This window comes from Leucopleurus acutus, assembly GCF_964270905.1.
Source record: "Leucopleurus acutus genome assembly, chromosome: 13".
Taxonomy (NCBI): domain Eukaryota; kingdom Metazoa; phylum Chordata; class Mammalia; order Artiodactyla; family Delphinidae; genus Leucopleurus; species Leucopleurus acutus.
In genome coordinates, this window is record NC_139155.1 from 74,355,925 (window position 1) to 74,373,542 (window position 17,618).

The following is a 17,618-nucleotide window of genomic DNA, read 5'->3' on the forward strand; positions in this document are numbered from 1 at the left end:
TGGAGCTGGGTCTTGTCCCTCTGATGGGTAGAGCTGTGCCAAGGGTTGTGTCTAGAGGGCTATGGACTCAGGAAGACTTTAAGCAGCCTGTCGGCTGATGGGTGGGGCTGTTTCCACCCTGTTGGTTGTTTGGCCTGAGATGTCCCAGCACTGGAGTCTGCAGGCTGTGGGGGTGGGGCCAGGTCTTAAGAAAATGGTGGCCTCCAGGAGGGCTCATGCTAATGAGTACTTCCCAGATCTGCTGCCACCAGTGTCTCTGTTCCTGCAATGAGCCACAGCTCCCCACTGCCTCCACAGGAGACCCTCCAATACTAGCCCAGTCTAGTAGGCCTGGCCCAGTCTCTTACAAGGTCCCTGCTTTTTCCCTGGGTCCTGGTGCACATGAGACCTTGTGTGCATGCTCCAAGAGTAGAGTTTCTGTTTCCCCCAGTCCTGTGGAATTCCAGTGATCAAGCCCTGCTGGCCTTCAAAGCCAGATTCTCTGGGACCTCCTCCTCCCATTGCCAGACCCCCAGGCTGGGAAGCCAGATGTGGGGCTCAGTACTTTCACTCCTGTGGGAGAACTTCTGTGGTATAATTATTTTCCAGTTTGTGGGTTGCCCACCTGGCAGGTATGGGATATGATTTTATCATGATTGCACCCTCTCCTACCATCTCACTGTGGCTTCTTCTTTGTCTTTGGGTGTAGGGGATCTTTTTTGTTAGGTTCCAGCACTTTTTTTTTTTTTTTTGTCAGTAGTTGTTCAGCAGTTAGTTGTGATTTTGGTGTTTTCATAAGAAACAGTGAGCTCACATCCTTCTACTCTGCCATCTTGTCTCTGTCTCAAGCTAAGGTTCTTGACAAGAGCTTTTACTTTTGATGAGGTCCAATTTATGGATTTTTTTTAATGGATCATGCTTTTTGGTACCATGTTTAAGAATTCTTCACCAAGTCTTAGATCCTGAAGATATTCTATGTTTTCTTCTAAAAAGTTTTATATTTTACATTTATATCTATGATCCATTTGAGGTGATTTTTTTTTTTTTTGTAGTACGTGGGCCTCTCACTGTTGTGGCCTCTCCCGTTGCGGAGCACAGGCTCCAGACGCGCAGGCTCAGCGGCCATGGCTCACGGGCCTAGCCGCTCCATGGCATCTGGATCTTCCTGGACCGGGACACGAACCCGTGTCCCCTGCATCGGCAGGCAGACTCTCAATCACTGCGCCACCAGGGAAGCCCCTGAGGTGATTTTTGTATGAAGTGTTAGGTTTAGGTTGAGGTTCCTCTTTTTTGTCTACGTATATCCAATTTTCCAGCACAATTTGTTGAAAAGATGCTCCTTCCTCCACAGAATTGCTTTTCCCCTTTTGTCAAAAATCAGATGAACATACATGTGTGGGTTCTCTATTTCTGAATTCTCTATTCTGTTCCATTGATCTATGTGTCTATCCCATCACCAATACTACACAGTCTTGAAACTCAGTAGAGTGGTCCCTCCCACGTTACTCATTCCCAAAATTATTTTAACTATTCTAGTTTTTTTGCCTTTTAGAAAACATATATTCACAATAAATAAATATTTCACACTGTGTACATATATATCAAATCATCATATTGTACACTTTAAATATATAAAATTTTATTTGTGAATTATACCACAGTAAAGCTAGGGGGAGAAAGTTGAGAAGAAAAAAATGCCAAGAGCTTGATAGAAAAAGGGGAAAAGACATTAACCGACAATTGTTAAAAGATATAAAAATGGCCTTTAAACATATTAAAACATTTCAAATTCACTCAAAATCAGAAAAATACAAATTAAACAATATCGACCTGCTACTTATCACCTATCAGTCTGGTGAAAATTAAAACGTATGGCATGGCAATATACTCTGTTGCTTAGACTTTGGGGAAACAGGCACTCTGATACACTGCCAGTGGAAACGAAAACTGGCAAAAACCTTCTGAAGGGGAATTTGGCAATATCAAACAAAGCTACATATGCAATTAGCATGAACACTACCTTCTCATTTCTAGGAATTTTCCTCCACAAAAATATATATGTGCAATATTATTTGCTGATGATGGTGTATAATTTCAAAATAATATAAACAATGCAAAAACCCATACATAGGAGAGTGATTGAATAAATTATGGTACATCTATAAAACTACTATGTAGCTATAAAAAAGAGAATGAGGAATATTTCTATAAACTGATATGGAGTGATTTACAGGATGTATCTTTAAGTTTAGAAAGGAAAGTGGAAAATATTATGCTACATTTACATAAGAAAAAAGGGGATACAAGGAAATGTATCTGCTTATTTGTGCAGAAAGAAATACAGGAAAAATAAACCAAGTACTATTGAGACTGATGAATGAGAAGTGGGTGGAAAGAATAAGGACATGGGAACAGGTTAAAAGCTTTGAATACACGTTTTTGTATAGTACTGACTTTTAGAATCATGGAAACATTTCACATACATTTCCCTCCAAATCATCAGCAACATCCCAAATGTGGGGGCAAACCAGAATGAAATACAAACAGTAACATATGACCCTAACTGAATTAAAAATGAATAACATGACCATACTGAATAGGTCTGGATAGAAAAGTACCAATCTAAATAATTTTGGGAAACATTATTGCAACCTCATACTGTAAGGCTAAAGATAAAAAGAACTGAACATATTGGGTTGACCAAAAAGTTCCTTTGGTTTTTAAGTAAAAATAAAAGACACATTTTTCCTTTTCACCAAGAACTTTATTGAACAACGTATTCACCATTTTGTTCCACTACCTTCTGCCATTTTTCAGGCAACTTCATAATTCCATCTTCCCCAAACTTTTTAATCTTTTTAAGCAACGAACTGTTCCAGGTGCCTTTTACAGTCTTCCAGGGAATTGAAATTTTTTCCATTAAGAGAATTTTGTAAAGACTGAAGTAAATGGAAATCCGAAGGTGCAATGTCTGGTGAGTATGGCAGATGAATCAGAACTTCCCAGCCAAGCTGCAACAGTTTTTGTCTGGTCATCAAAGAAACATGCAGTCTTGCATTATCCTAATGGAAGATTGTGCGTTTTTCTGTTGACTAATTCCAGATGTTTTCCATCAGGTGCTGCTTTCAGGTGGTCTAATTGGGAGCAGTACTTGTTGGAATTAAACGTTTGGTTTTCTGGAAGGAGCTCATAATAGAGAACTCCCTTCCAATCCCACCATATACACATCATCACCTTCTTTGGATGAAGCCTGGCCTTTGGTGTGGTTGGTGGTGGTTCATTTCACTTGCCCCACGATCTCTTCAACTCCACATTATTGTACGGTATGCACTTTTCATCACCCGTCACAATTTGTTTTAAAAACAGAACATTTTCATTATGTTTAAGTAAAGAATTGCATGCAAAATACGGTCAAGAAGATTTTCTTCACTTAACTTCTGTGGAACCCAAACCTCAACGTGAATAACATAACCAAGCTGGTGCAGATGATTTTCAACGCTTGATTTGGATATTAGGAGTATGTCGGCTATCTCCCATGGTATAACTTTGATTGTTCTCAATTAACGCCTCGATTTTTAAAAAATATTTTAATTAATTAATTTATTTGGCTGTGCTGGGTCTTAGTTGCAGCACGCAGGATCTTCATTGCAGCATGCGGGATCTTTAGTTGAGGCATGCAAACTTTTAGTTGCAGCATGTGGGATCTAGTTCCCTGACCAGGGATCGGACCCAGGCCCCCAGCATTGGGAGCACGGAGTGTTAGCCACTGGACCACCAGGGAAGTCCCTAATATCTCAATTTGATCACTAACAACTTCAACTAGTCCACCCGACCATGGAGCATCGTCCAGCAAAAAATCTCCAGCACGAAACTTTGCAAACTACTTCTAACACATTCAATCAGTCACAGCACCTTCTACATACACTGCACAAATCTTTTTTTGCATTTCAGTTGTGTTTTTACCTTTCTTGAAATAATAAAACATAATATGCCGAAAATGTTGTTTTTTTTCTTACATCTTCAATATTAAAATGGCTACGCAAAAATTCACCAATTTTGATAAGATTTTTTAAAATGCATGCTGATATGACAGCTATCACGATACAATCTACCAAAACTGTTTCAAATGAAGTTAGAGACAACTAAGCACTACTAGAGCCATCTTACAGAAAAATCTGAACGAACCTTTTGGCCAACCCAATAAACACTGTTCTCCAGTTCATATATTTGCTTTTCACAGAGGCAAGGGTTACTCTAAAAATACTTTACATGTATCCTAGGATTGAGCAACTAAACAAACATATTGTGAATAATTTTTTTTAAAAAAAGGAAAAGGATTGGATGTTTGAAATGGGCTGTATGGTACAGAGTAGGGAATGGTGCAAAAGGCATTAAACAGCAGAGGCCTGTGACCTACCCAGAAATCCACAAACCTCTGCTCTGGAAGTTAAGTTTCAATGACTCAAAAGAGTACTGGATGACAGGAAGGGAAGGCTGTTCCATGGGAACTGGGACTAAGGGAAGAGGTTATATATTTTCTTTTCTTGGGGCCTGATCCTGGATCGTTGTACTGACTGGACCTCTGAAAGTTTCCTCTCCTTGGTACACTCCTCTATGAAGACAGCAGGAGCTCAGCTAAGGAGCACTAAAACTGTTGTTCTTTGAGGGTGGTTGCAAAGTAAGGACACTCCAGAAGAGAGAGAGCTCAAGAGGAGTAGGAAGAGACATAGTCAAAAGGTAGGTGTCATCATGTAATACTCTGAGGGTGGGAGCAGCTATCCTTCTGGCAGGCAGCATAGCTTTGATCTTTGGCCAAACAACTGTGTCACTGACAAAGACTTGGGTCCAAGGGAAGTCAACTCACAGACAGAGGTCTGGGATCATTTGCTGTTTCACTTGGGCCATGACAATGACAACCCCAGTTAGTTACTTTGCCTGCCCCCTGTCTTGTCTTCTATGAAATCAAGTGGTCATGGATAAGGTTTGGAGTGATGTTTCTTCAAGGAATGCCGCTTAGGGCATTTGAGAAAGGGCCCTTCCCATATTAAGCTGCATGTCACTTTATTGGTAATTGTGACTATTCTTCCAGGGATGCACTGTAGTGGGAATCTCTTTATTATGAAATAGTCTTCCCTAGGAACCTGATGATGTTCAGAGAACTAGAAGAAAAAGCAGAAAAGGTGTCCAATATCCTGCTCAAACAAGAAAAATGGCATACTATTAAGTTGAAGCAAAAGAAAGAATTATTTGTCAAGAAGTTCCCTGTTTATACACATCAAAATGGGAAACTAAAAAAAAAAAAAAAAAATGGGAACCTAGTCTTGCTTTTATTCAGGATGACTGAGTATTCAGAGGACGACCTGGATTCTTTTGTGACAATCAGCACTTGCTCAGGGCAAAAGGGAATCCTGACCTTAGATAGCACTGTCTTTGGTATCAAGCCTATATATATTGAGCATATATGGTTTACAGCATATCTTTAAAATCAGGTGAGTCTTGTGTAATCCGTGGAGATAAGCAAGAGGAGCTCTTAAGCACTTCACAATTTCAGAGCAAAATAGAACCTTCCTCAGTTCCTATGTCCTATATGTGGCCACTTCCCAAGTATGTACAAGTTGATTGTGCTTGACAATAAGTGATTCCAAATGTGGAATAATAATGTTACCAAGACCACAAAGATGTTAATAGATGTCCATGCTCTGGTCAATAGGTACACGAAGGATATAACATGAAAGCGGTGCTTACTGGGTTAGGGATATGGATAGAGAAAACCCTTGTGCAAATCTTCCTGAATTTGCAGGAAACACTTCAAAATTTTATACACTGGAAAGGCCGGAATCTCTTGAGAGGGGTGAAACATGATGCTGCTCATGTGATTATTGGCCAAATTCTTGGGAAGTATGAGGGCCATGCATTTCTCAGTGGTTACCTGCATTGCCAAGAATGAAACCATTGCTGAATCTTTCTTTCATGAAGATACACCACATTTCACAGCTTTCATAGCTCATGAGGTTGGCCATGACTTGGGAATGAAGCATGACCACGTGGCCTGCAAGTTCCATGGCCAGCACCTCTGTACTACGCATGAATTTATTACTGTAGATATGGGCTTCAGCAACTGCAGCTTCCACTATTTCCACCAGCTGTTGCATAAGCACAGAGAGGGCTGCCTATTTAATAGAACTGAGCTCCAAAGCTCTTTTTGAAAGCCATATTGTGGGAATAAGATATTAGACAAAGGAGAAGAATTTGACTACGGCAGTGTTCTTGACTGTCAAAAGGATCACTGTTGTCTGCCCTCATGCCAGCTGAGGAAGGGTTTAAATTATGCATTTGGATCTTGCAGCAAAAACCGCAAATCTCTAAAAGCAACCACAACTTGCCACCTCAGCGTGGATAAGTGTGACCTCCCAGAATACTGTAATGGCACCCCCAAGTGCTGCCACACGGACACCTACAAGCAAGATGGCACTCCTTGCAAGGAACAAGGTTATTGTTGCCAAGGCCGGGGTTGAAGCCTGGAGAATCTGTGTGTTAAAATCTTTGAAAGGGGCACAAAGGTTGCCCAGGAAAGTTGCTAACATTAATGAATACCAAGGGAGACAGGTTTGGAAACTGTGGCAGTGAATCTAAAGGGATATTTAAAGTCTTCAGCAAGTGCAAGGCCAGAGATGTAAAAAGTGGGAGGCTGCTATGAGAAAACATCCAAAGGCTCCCATGCATTGAAAAACATCAAACACCCAGTTCCCCATGCAGAACACATGGTATTGGGGTGCAGAGATTTTTTGAAGCTACAGACTGGGCTGATGAGGAGGAGGTGAAGGATGATACAACATATGGTTCAAGGAAGATCTGTATTAATCAAAGCTGCATAGATACAACTGTACTCCACTATGACCGTAAACTGGACAAGTCATGGAGTCATGGGAGGGGTATTTGCAGAAATTTTAAGAACTGCCACTGTATCTATGTCTATGCCCCTCCTACATGTGAATTCAAGGGTTACATAGTTTGAATAGTGGCCCTCCTACTCTCAGCATGACGAAGAGTTGATAATCCCAATCTTGCCTACCATTTTATTATTTTCCATTCCTACTATCTTTTTATTTGCCTACATCTATAGAATATCTAAGACCAGTGTCAATGCAAAAAATTCATCAGAGAAGCAAGATGAACAAACCTGACATATATTTGATAATTATCTTCTTTCTGGTAATAAAGTCAAATATGAAGTGATACCAATAGGACATTTTAAGAATTGGACTCCTAAATTCTGGTGTCCCTCAAGGTCTACGGAAATGAGAATCTTGCTTCCATCTGTCTTTCTATATGCTGAATTCTTATTAGTTTTTAAATTAAAAGAAGTTAAAGCAGCTCTCTAGGTAAGGCAATCTTTCTTGTTCTGTGCTACCCAGTAATCTGTGTTATACGTCTTAGGAGGCCTCAAGATGTGTTCTTGACATAATGAAGTCAGGTTACCATCCATAGTAAGGCTGAAGCTCATGGCCTAAAACCTAAAGAACTATTATTGAGCTCCCTAACATTTCTACTGAGAACTCCTTTGGAAAGATCTCTGGAACTTACTTTTCAGAGTATACTGTCTAATGCACCATTATAATCTACTCTGTCAATTTCCTCTAATCTTAAGGATTTTGCCTTGCACTGATGAAGGGAATTTACCAGGTGAAAAGTATCTGATTATTAGTTCCAGATGTTTTAGTTGATTGTCATTCCAGTTTTTGTCCATTTGGCTTTCCCCTTTGTTTTGGCATCATAGTATCTGATGCCCTGGCCTCAGTTTGGCCTTGTTAATGACTTAACTGGAGAGACCAAACATCACTTGTTATGTGACTAAAGAGGAAGAAACATTAAACATCCCTACCCATGAATGAGGCTCTTCAGTGTGGGAATCTTTTATTTCCCCAAAGGTTAAATTCTACTTGTTAGTCATTCATTCATCTGTTCATTCATTTATTCAATACACATATATTTAGCACTTACAGCCAGATTGAACCATGTGAAATTGATATTAGACCATTTTCACCTACAAAAATGGCAAGTTCATATGGTTCAACCTAATTCTACGTCCAAGCACTATGAAACCTACCTTGGGTTTTTGCTTATAAATGAGAGTTGAGAAGTTTTTGATTCAGAGTTTTAGTTCTGATTTCTCTTAAATCTTATTATCCACTGTAACTTCAAAAGACTGGCCTTAATTTTATGGAGCAGGAAGGTTCCTATTGCTAAGGCCTAGAACGGCATGGAATATGTAAGAGACTAGGATGTGGTGTGTATGAGGATCCCTCTATCACTTTTTTTTAAATTAATTAATTTATTTTGGCTGCGTTGGGTCTTCATTGCTGCACGCGGGCTTTCTCTAGTTGCGGCGAGTGGGGGCTACTCTTTTTGCGGTGCACAGGCTTCTCATTGAGGTGGCTTCTCTTGTTGCGGAGCACGGGCTCTAGGTAGTGCAGGCTTCAGCAGTTGTGGTTTGCGGGCTCTAGAGCGCAGGCTCAGTAGTTGTGGGGCACACACTTAGGTGCTCCACGGCATGTGGGATCTTCCCCGACCAGGGCTCGAACCCGTGTCCCCTGCATTGGCAGGCAGATTCTTAACCACTGCGCCCCCTACTATCACTTTTATTGGCAGCTTCTGTCCTTGCTTCTTCTGAGTTTCCAAAACTCTTCAAAAAATGTAAACCCAGGACTTTGTACAACCAAAAGGAGAGTAATAGCAATGTGAAGATCTGAGAAAGTTGTTGCATGCCACACTACTTCCCCCACAACCATGGAGTAGAGAGCCTGGAAATACTTTATATAAATAATAACTTGGAATTTATTTTTTGTAGAAGAGACTTAGACAAATCTAATATCTATTGAAATAATGAGTCTATCTCTTAGGTGGAAAGTGGCTTCATCTCCCTGAATAGTGACTTTACTTGTGAATCAGAGAATAATGATTAGATCCCACCCACTTCACCTAGAGTAGCTACTAACCATGGCATTACACTCCCTTTCACTTCCGTAGTTTAAGGCATGGTTAGAAAAGACTTAAGATGTTCTTCCCAAACATTCCTCCCAAACCATTAGTGTAGAATCATTCCAGTTCTGGATGTTCCAGTTTTACAGTTTCAAAGAATGGTGGAGGTGCTAGTAGCAAAAGCAATGGTAGACTCCAATGGATCTAGGCCTCTGCTATAGAATCTCTTCTGTGAGCATAATAATGGTGTCTGGGTATCTGCATCATGCCGAGCTTCTTGCTTTAGTTGGTAGAACTTGTACTGTGTCCAGCTGTATACTCCACAGTTGAGCAGACCCTGAGATGATGTTGTTAGAGCCTGGAGGAGATGAAGGGGTGATGGAGCCCATCCTTCAGATTTTCAGAGATTTGGGGAATAGTTTCCATTCCTCTTATTTATAAATCACTGTTATATTTATTCTATCTCAAAAATCAAAATTTGGTGTCAGTTTTTAAAAAATATTTTTCTAGCTCTTCCTGAACTCACTCTTCACACCATACCTTGTTATGGATGACTGAGAGTTAGTCATATTTCTTAGTATATACATAAGGATAATGAAGTCGTTTCAATGGCCCTCCTTATTGCCCCATTTCCCAGGTTAGGCTTGAAGAAACTGCCCTATCACCATAGTCGGATAGCCCAAAAAACCCTTCTATAATCTGATAAAGGATGAAAAGAGAGAACCATTTTTTCTTTACTTCTCTCTCTCCATTCACCTAGAATAGCTAATTTATCCCATTCATTTCACTCTGGGTGAGAGAGAATCATGTCACTATCAGAGTTTCATAAGAACATTATCTGGTAGATCTTTTCTTTTGTTATCCATCCCTTAAAAAAAACACACATCAATGAAATGAAGTTGGCCTGAGATATACATGCTCTGGAATGCATGGCAGCACTTTCACAAAGGTATCTACCTCATCTGTGAGGAAATTTCCACATTCTTCATGACTGAATATAAATAATATATTTCTCTCTTGCAATGCAGAAAGAAATACCCTAAGGGGAAAAATTGTGCTTACTGAATAATGGCAATGTAAGAGAACAGGATAAGAGAGTATAAGAACAGAAATGCTGGATGTTCAAGGTGTTACCTGGAGAACATAGAGGGCCATGTGAAGTTTGGTGTCCTGTGGCTTAGTCATCTTTATGATCATCAGAATGACAGCTGTGAAAACACAAAGTATAAATCTTGCTGCCAGCCCTGGCTGCCTGAGCATAATTTTTTTCAGTATACACGCCTAAGCATTGTGAGAATTATAGGCATAATGAAGACTAGCAGTGAGATTAACCAGTTATATAAACCACTGGCCTCAGATCTCCAACCGCTATTCCTCATTGATTAAACTTTGCAGATTATTAGAGTAGCAATGGTGGCAAGACATACTACAGGAACATCATAAGTTACAATTCTTAACTTCTTATGTTTACCAAGCCCTTTCATAAACATTATCCTATCTGATCCTTACACTTTAACTTTATGTAGTAGAAAGGGCAGGTGTTAATGTCTCTGAGTTCTGTCAGTACATTTCCTCTCATATCATCTCACATCTAATTCTCTTAATTTCTAAAACATAAGAAGATACGGGTGGAATGAAGGTAAATTTTACATGCTGGACAGAAATTTGTAGTCATCCTTCTTGGTGAGACTACTTTGCTTGACCACAATCTAATGGTTACCCTTTTCATTGCCCAAATCTTTCCATTAAGATACCCACCTGGGCCCCAGCAGCAAAAGAAGGCCACGGGGTAGAAGCGTACTCGCTGCTCCACAATGTGAATCACTGCCCACTGTTCACTCCCCAGAAAGCCAGTCGATTTCAGAAACTTCTTGTAAAGTGTCTGGGCTTGAATGAGTAAGACCTAAACATGAGTATAGCGGTGAGTAGTCTGCCTAAGGCTTACTAAAACTTCCCAGGTCTAGCCTATCATTTTGGAGAGATCCTTCTCTTAGGATCTGACAGCAGGAAAGACCATCCTCCTGTCTTTACCATCTGAGACCAGGCTTTTTTTGAGAGAAAATTATCTCTAGAGTGATCTTTTGCTTGGCCAGGTAAATTGACAGATATTAGTCAAACTATATATGTTCAATACATAAACCTTACATCAACCCTCAGGCTTTCATTTTTCTCAATGAAGTTAATCACAATATGCATGGGAAGTTAAAACTAAGATCTAACCAGATTCTCTTTTAAAACACTTTATTAAAGGCTGTGTTGCAGGGAGATCAGCTCGGTGCTTTGTGACCACCTAGAGGGGTGGGATAGGGAGGGTGGGAGGGAGACACAAGAGGGAGGAGATATGCGGATATATGAATATGGTGAATTACATGTACAGTACAGCTGATTCACTTTGTTGTAAAGCAGAAACTAACATACCATTGTAAAGCAATTATACTCCAAAAAAGGTGTTTAAACTAAATAAATAAAGGTTGTGTTATTAAGTGTTCTGTGCTTAATACCCCTAAAATAAATACTTTAGCACTGTGACAGAGCTTAAATTCTCAACTCCCAGAAAAAAAGTTTTAGGAAGTCTCTTCTTGCACTTAGATGGAAAACAGATTGTTTTTCCCTTCCATTTGGGAGCAATTTGAATACGGTTTAGTTAATGAAATAAATATAAATCAGTTCAATGTCCTTTTTGTGGGGAGTAAATTAGGTAATAAAATCTGTCCAAATCTGAAACTTTTTCTAATAATCCAGATCCACTCTGTAAGTTAATAACCCAATTACTTAAGGTTAGCCATGTGGTTTCCTTTCCCCACAGACATAGGAATCATAAAGAGGCTTGAACTTATTTGAGAATATTTACATCTAGTAGAATCACTTCACCGTTTGCTGATTACAAAAGAATCAGAATGCCAGTCCTGAATGCCCACTGAAGCCTGGGTTATTCTGAAGGAGCAAACAGGAATCCCTAGGGTGCCAGGTTTTGGGACACATGTCTCTCCTGTCAATCAGTTCTAAATGAAAACCATCAAGGCCATTTTAATATAAACTAGTCATTGTGCATTCTTTACAAAGTTGCTGATTTGATCTAAGCTATCTCCATAACTTATTTTTGAATTGTCAAAGAAAATTTTCCACAATTGTATTTCATTCACAGATGTTAGTTGTGTTAGCAAAAGGAAAAAAACTGTGGGATAAAGTTGGTCTGCAACCAGATAGTTTATAATTCCTGAACTAGCATATGAAAAGTGGAGAAAATGATACTGGAAAGTAGATATGACAAATAAAAAGGCACGTTCACTTGCTTACTGATTTCGTACTGGGCAGTTATATATAAATAATGTATTGTCCCATGGATGATTACTTGTCCATCAGTCTGATGATGTCAAATGAGTATTTAATAACTGTCTGAGTCACTCAGCACTTTAAACCCAGTTAGACATAGCATAAATGCAAATTTATAGTCAATAAAGAATTGAGAAAAGAAAACTCTTTAATTATTTGGAAAATTAAAACAGAGAAGATGTCCTGTGTTCCAGAGTATCATACTTTATAAAGAATATACCCGACACATACTAGTTTTCTGGTCTGGTCCTCCATGAGGATCCACAGGAACACATTATTTCTAGAGTGAGCATAATTCTCGCATAATGAATATAGGCTCTTTTCCCCACTCATCATTTGATCTTGGGAAGTCCAAAAGACTGAGGTAGTAATTAAATTATCAATATCTACTAGACACTTTCTTAGTTCTAGGACTATGAGAAGTGCCTCTCCGCCCCATCTTTCCCAGGCCTGGGTATACTGCCCCATCCCACCCAACCGCCCCCTCTCTTTCCATAAAGGCAAGTAGGGTGGCACCATACCACAATGGTGAGGAGGCTGAGTAGAAAGCTGGCCAGGAAAATGATAAGCCCATAAAAATAAAGTGTGCTACAGACTGATATGTTGGCAGAAGGCAGGACTTTAGCCATGGATGTTGGTGGTGAGTACATCAGGATACACCTAGGAAGAGAATCAATGGTCAGGAATGTTGCTACAGGTATAAGACCAGAGAGATACCTATTTGGTGCAACAAAAGTTAATGAGTATGTAATTTAACTTATCATTTAGCTAAGCCTTGCCCATAATACCTTATTCCTTCTCACTGACACATAATCATCTAGTCATTTTGTGTTGTATTTCTGCTTATATATTTTTGGCCTTGACTGTACAACTTGTCCAAAGCCCATTTCAAATATAAGCACCTTGGCCAGAATGTATGTACAAAGTCTTCCTCCATCTTTGTTTGTAGAAAAGAATAGGTGTAGTCTATTATAAAAATGATAGGTTTGGTCCTTACTTACCTGTGGCTCTGGCTGAAGTTGCGGAAACATTCACTGGCATTGCCCAAACAGAATACAGGTATCATCAATAGTAGAGGTATCAGGCTGGGAGGAAAAAAACTTATCACCCTAATATTCAAACTTTTTTATGCCATTTTCCCTTTGCAAAATATTCTCCTGTCCTTCTTCCAACTCCATCACCCCACCAGCTCTCCACAAATACATATATTTAATTCCTTCAAGAAAAGTACCTCAAAAACTTTAAGTATACCGTCTTTTCAAGTTCTGGGGGAAGTGGAGTGGGAAATGTATTTTATACCTAGGTTAATAAACCCTAACAGAGTTTCACAGAGAGTCTCTGGGAGCTGTATGATCAGATTAAAAATCCAAGTGGGTAATCATGAAATGAAAAAGCTACCAAGGAGCTCTGTGATCAGTCTGTTTCACTTTTCATAGTGACCAGTAATAACTTCATTCTCATCAGCTCCTTCCTGAGAGCTTTTCCAAAGCACAGCTTTAAGCAACCAGTTATTTATGCAGCTAAATATATCCAGATCCCTATAAGAGGAAAAGATCTAGGAGTAAAAGTTATAAAGTCTAAAACCAACTCAATGTGACTACCACTTTAGGTGAGATCCAGATCCTTTCTGAGCTTAATAATTTTAAGAGTCTCACCCAATGTTATAAAGGTGAATAAGATCTTGAAAACCACCTACTACAACTTTTCATGATATATGAAAAGGAATTAGAAGTCAAAAGACTTAAAGGGAACTATTTATTGAAGGTCACACAGAGTTAATGGCAGAATTGGGACTAAAACCTAATCTGAAACTTCAAATTGCTTGCCTATTTTACCTGGGAAAATGGAATCAATGATCACACATTTGTTGTTTCTTACTTAGTAAAGCTCTGTGAGGACTCAGGAGTGACAGAATCAATGGAAATAAGGGCATTGTCCTCCTATTTGTTCCTACCTAGATCCAAGACTAACAAGAATCTACGCCTTGCTAGGAAGGAAAGCAAAAATCTTACCTTGACAAAATGATGGCTATTTGACTAACTCGACAGGTATAACCTATAACCTATGAAAAGAATAAATGTGAGTAATGTCTTAGGATATTGCCAATCATATTACAATAAATACCAGATCATCACTTACCATTTGATAGTACAAAAATTCCCAACAGCAGGTTTACTTCAGTTAAGCAATATTTGATATAAAATTCAATGAAATAGGGGGCTTCCCTGGTGGTGCAGTGGTTAAGAATCCGCCTGCCAATGCAGGGGACATGAATTCGAGCCCTGGTCCAGGAAGATCCCACATGTCACGGAGCAACTAAGCCCGTGCACTACAACTACTGAGTCTGCGCTCTAGAGCCCGCGAGACACAACTACTGAAGCCCGTGTGCCTAGAGCCCGTGCTCCGCAACAAGAGAAGACACCGCAATGAGAAGCCTGAGCGCTGCAGCGAAGAGTAGACCGCGTGCAGCAACGAAGACCCAATGCAGCCAAAAATAAATAAATTTATTTTTTAAAATTCAATGAAGTAGATAGTTCCTTAGCACTGAAGGTAACAGAATTTTATCTGTATTACTATATTCTAAAAAGTACACCAAAAGCCACAAAGAGGGCCTGTAGAAAGTAGCTTAATATAAGATTTGGATACCACAACAAATTCTCTTAAGAAGAAAGGCAAATATGAAATCACACCATAATCCTTCATCTTCTAATAATAGTTCAATCCTCTCCTCTTTTAGATCAAGGGAGGTGTAGACTTTTCAGACCATATGGGTGGAGTAAAAGTCTATGTATAAGACGACCAGCAGAAACCATTATAGGCCAGTTTCAGTATAATAGGGCAGAGTCAGAAAAGCCCTTTGAATATAAGACCTATCTAGAAGAAAGAACATTTCAAAAATTCCCAGTTGCATTAGACACTGTAAAACAACTTACAGAAGAATGGCCCATATCCACTAGGAGTCTATGGAGAGAGATTTTGAAGAGAACGTCTTAATATAATAGAAAACAAAATTTTTTCTATTGGGTTGGCCAAAAAGCTCCTTTGGTTTTTAAGTAAAAATAAAGACACATTTTTCATTTTCACCAGGAACTTTATTGAACAACGTATTCACCATTTTGTTCCACTACCTTCTGCCATTTTTCAGGCAACTTCATAATTCCATCTTCCCCAAACTGTTTAATCTCTTTGAGCAAAGAACTGTTCCAGGTGCCTTTTACAGTCTTCCAGGGAATTGAAATTTTTTCCATTAAGAGAATTTTGTAAAGACCAAAACAAATGGAAATCCAAAGGTGCAATGTCTGGTGAATACGGCAGATGAATCAGAACTTCCCAGCCAAGCTGCAACAGTTTTTGCCTTGTCATCAAGGAAACATGCAGTCTTGCGTTACCATGATGGAAATTTATGCGTTTTCTGTTGACTAATTCCAGATGATTTTCCTCAAGCGCTGCTTTCAGTTGTTCTAATTGGGAGCAGTACTTGTTAATCGTTTGGTTTTCTGGAAGGAGCTCATAAAAGAGGACCCTTCCAATCCCACCATATACACAACATCACCTTCTTTGGATGAAAACTGGCCTTTGGTGTGGTTGGTGGTGGTTCATTTTGCTTGCCCCACAATCTCTTCCATTCCACATTATTGTACAGTATCCACTTTTCATCGCCTGTCACAATTTGTTTTAAAAACAAAATGTTTTCGTTACATTTAAGTAGAGAATCGCATGCAGAAATACAGTCAAGAAGGTTTTTTTCACTTAACTTCTGTGGAACCCAAACCTCAACGCGATTAACATAACCAAGCTGGTGCAGATGATTTTCAACACTTGATTTGGATATTTTGAGTATGTTGGCTATCTCCTACGTGGTATAATGTTGATTGTTCTCAATTAATGTCTCAATTTGATCGTTATCAACTTCAACTGGTCTATCCAACCATGGAGCATTGTCCACCGAGAAATCTCCAGCACGAACTTCGCAAACCACTTTCCACACGTTCGATCAGTCACAGCACCTTCTCTATACACTGCACAAATATTTTTTTGCACTGCGTTTTTACCTTTCTTGAAATAATAAAGCATAGTATGCCGAAAATGTTGCGTTTTTTCTTCCATCTTCAATATTAAAATGGCTACACAAAAACTCACCAATTTTGATCAATTATTTTAAAATGCATGCCGATATGACAGCTGTCACAATATGATCTAACAAAATTGTTTCAAATGAACTTAAAGACAACTAAGCACTATTAGAGCCATCTTACGGAAAAAACCAAATAACCTTTTTGGCCAATCCAATATTTTAAGGCAGAGATCATATTATATTCTGGAATGCCATTGCTAGGGATCAATAAGGATTAAGTGAGCAATTAATCAATAATCAGAGCTGGGGGCTTCCGTGGTGGCGCAGTGGTTGAGGGTTCGCCTGCCCATGCAGGGAACACGGGTTCGTGCCCCGGTCCGGGAGGATCCCACATGCCGCAGAGTGGCTGGGCCCGTGAGCCATGGCCGCTGAGCCTGCGCGTCCGGAGTCTGTGCTCTGCAATGGGAGAGGCCGCGGCAGTGAGAGGCCCGTGTACCGCAAAAAAAAAAAAAAAAAAAAAAAAAATCAGAGGTGGGTAACTGATTTTCCCTAAGAACTTTGGATCAGGAATAGCAAATGATTTAAAGTAGAACAGCCAGTGTCGACTTCAGGTAAAATGGGAAATAAGTAAAATTAGTCTTTGGTGACCTCTCCCACTCACGTTTCTTCTTCTCTTTTTATTCTATCTTCTATCCATCATCACGTGGCTACCCTGTGTTTAACTGCTGTTCTTATCCACTGTCAATGAATCTCTGGTAAAAAGCTTACTAGTAATAGTTTAGGGCCGAAGTCTTCCTGGGGTATTTAAAAGAGAACTCAAAAATGAAAAACAAATCTTCAAGGCTCCTGATATAAAGCTATAATGACAGAATAATAGGCAGTGGGGGCAAATTTGGAGATAGAGTTTGTTTTCTTGGAATTAGTGTCATAGCATGGGTTATAAAGAGAAGTATCAATACTGCATTTGTATGCATAGAAAGCAACAGAATATTATATATGAGAGTTAATCTTACATCTCTCCTTCTATTTTCCTTCAAAAATTAAATTGCTCTGTAAGCAACAAGGATATATTATATGGCACAGGGAAATATAGCCATTATCTTGTAATAACTTTATTTTTTTTTATTATTATTATATTTTGCGGTACGTGGGCCTCTCACTGTTGTGGCCTCTCCCGTTGCAGAGCACAGGCTCCAGACATGCAGGCTCAGTGGCCACGGCTCACGGGCCTAGCCGCTCCGTGGCATGTGGG

General features: G+C 39.5%; 1 protein-coding gene across 2 annotated transcripts in view; it reads right to left on the reverse strand.

Moving 5' to 3' along the window:
- Positions 1-17,618, reverse strand: part of TMEM116 (transmembrane protein 116) — a 118,920-nt gene that overhangs the window by 35,200 nt on the left and 66,102 nt on the right. Inside the window, exons 6-11 of one of the 2 annotated variants that reach the window (XM_082853786.1) lie at positions 14,304-14,353; positions 13,293-13,376; positions 12,813-12,951; positions 10,717-10,861; positions 10,093-10,166; positions 6,837-9,316 (exon numbers count right to left, since the gene is read on the reverse strand). In XM_082853786.1, the coding sequence (XP_082709912.1) occupies positions 9,110-9,316; positions 10,093-10,166; positions 10,717-10,861; positions 12,813-12,951; positions 13,293-13,376; positions 14,304-14,353 (699 nt within the window). In that variant the 3' untranslated portion in view covers positions 6,837-9,109. Of the gene's footprint in view, positions 1-6,836; positions 9,317-10,092; positions 10,167-10,716; positions 10,862-12,812; positions 12,952-13,292; positions 13,377-14,303; positions 14,354-17,618 lie in introns of those variants that run through there. The other variant, XM_082853787.1, reaches the window with a different exon arrangement.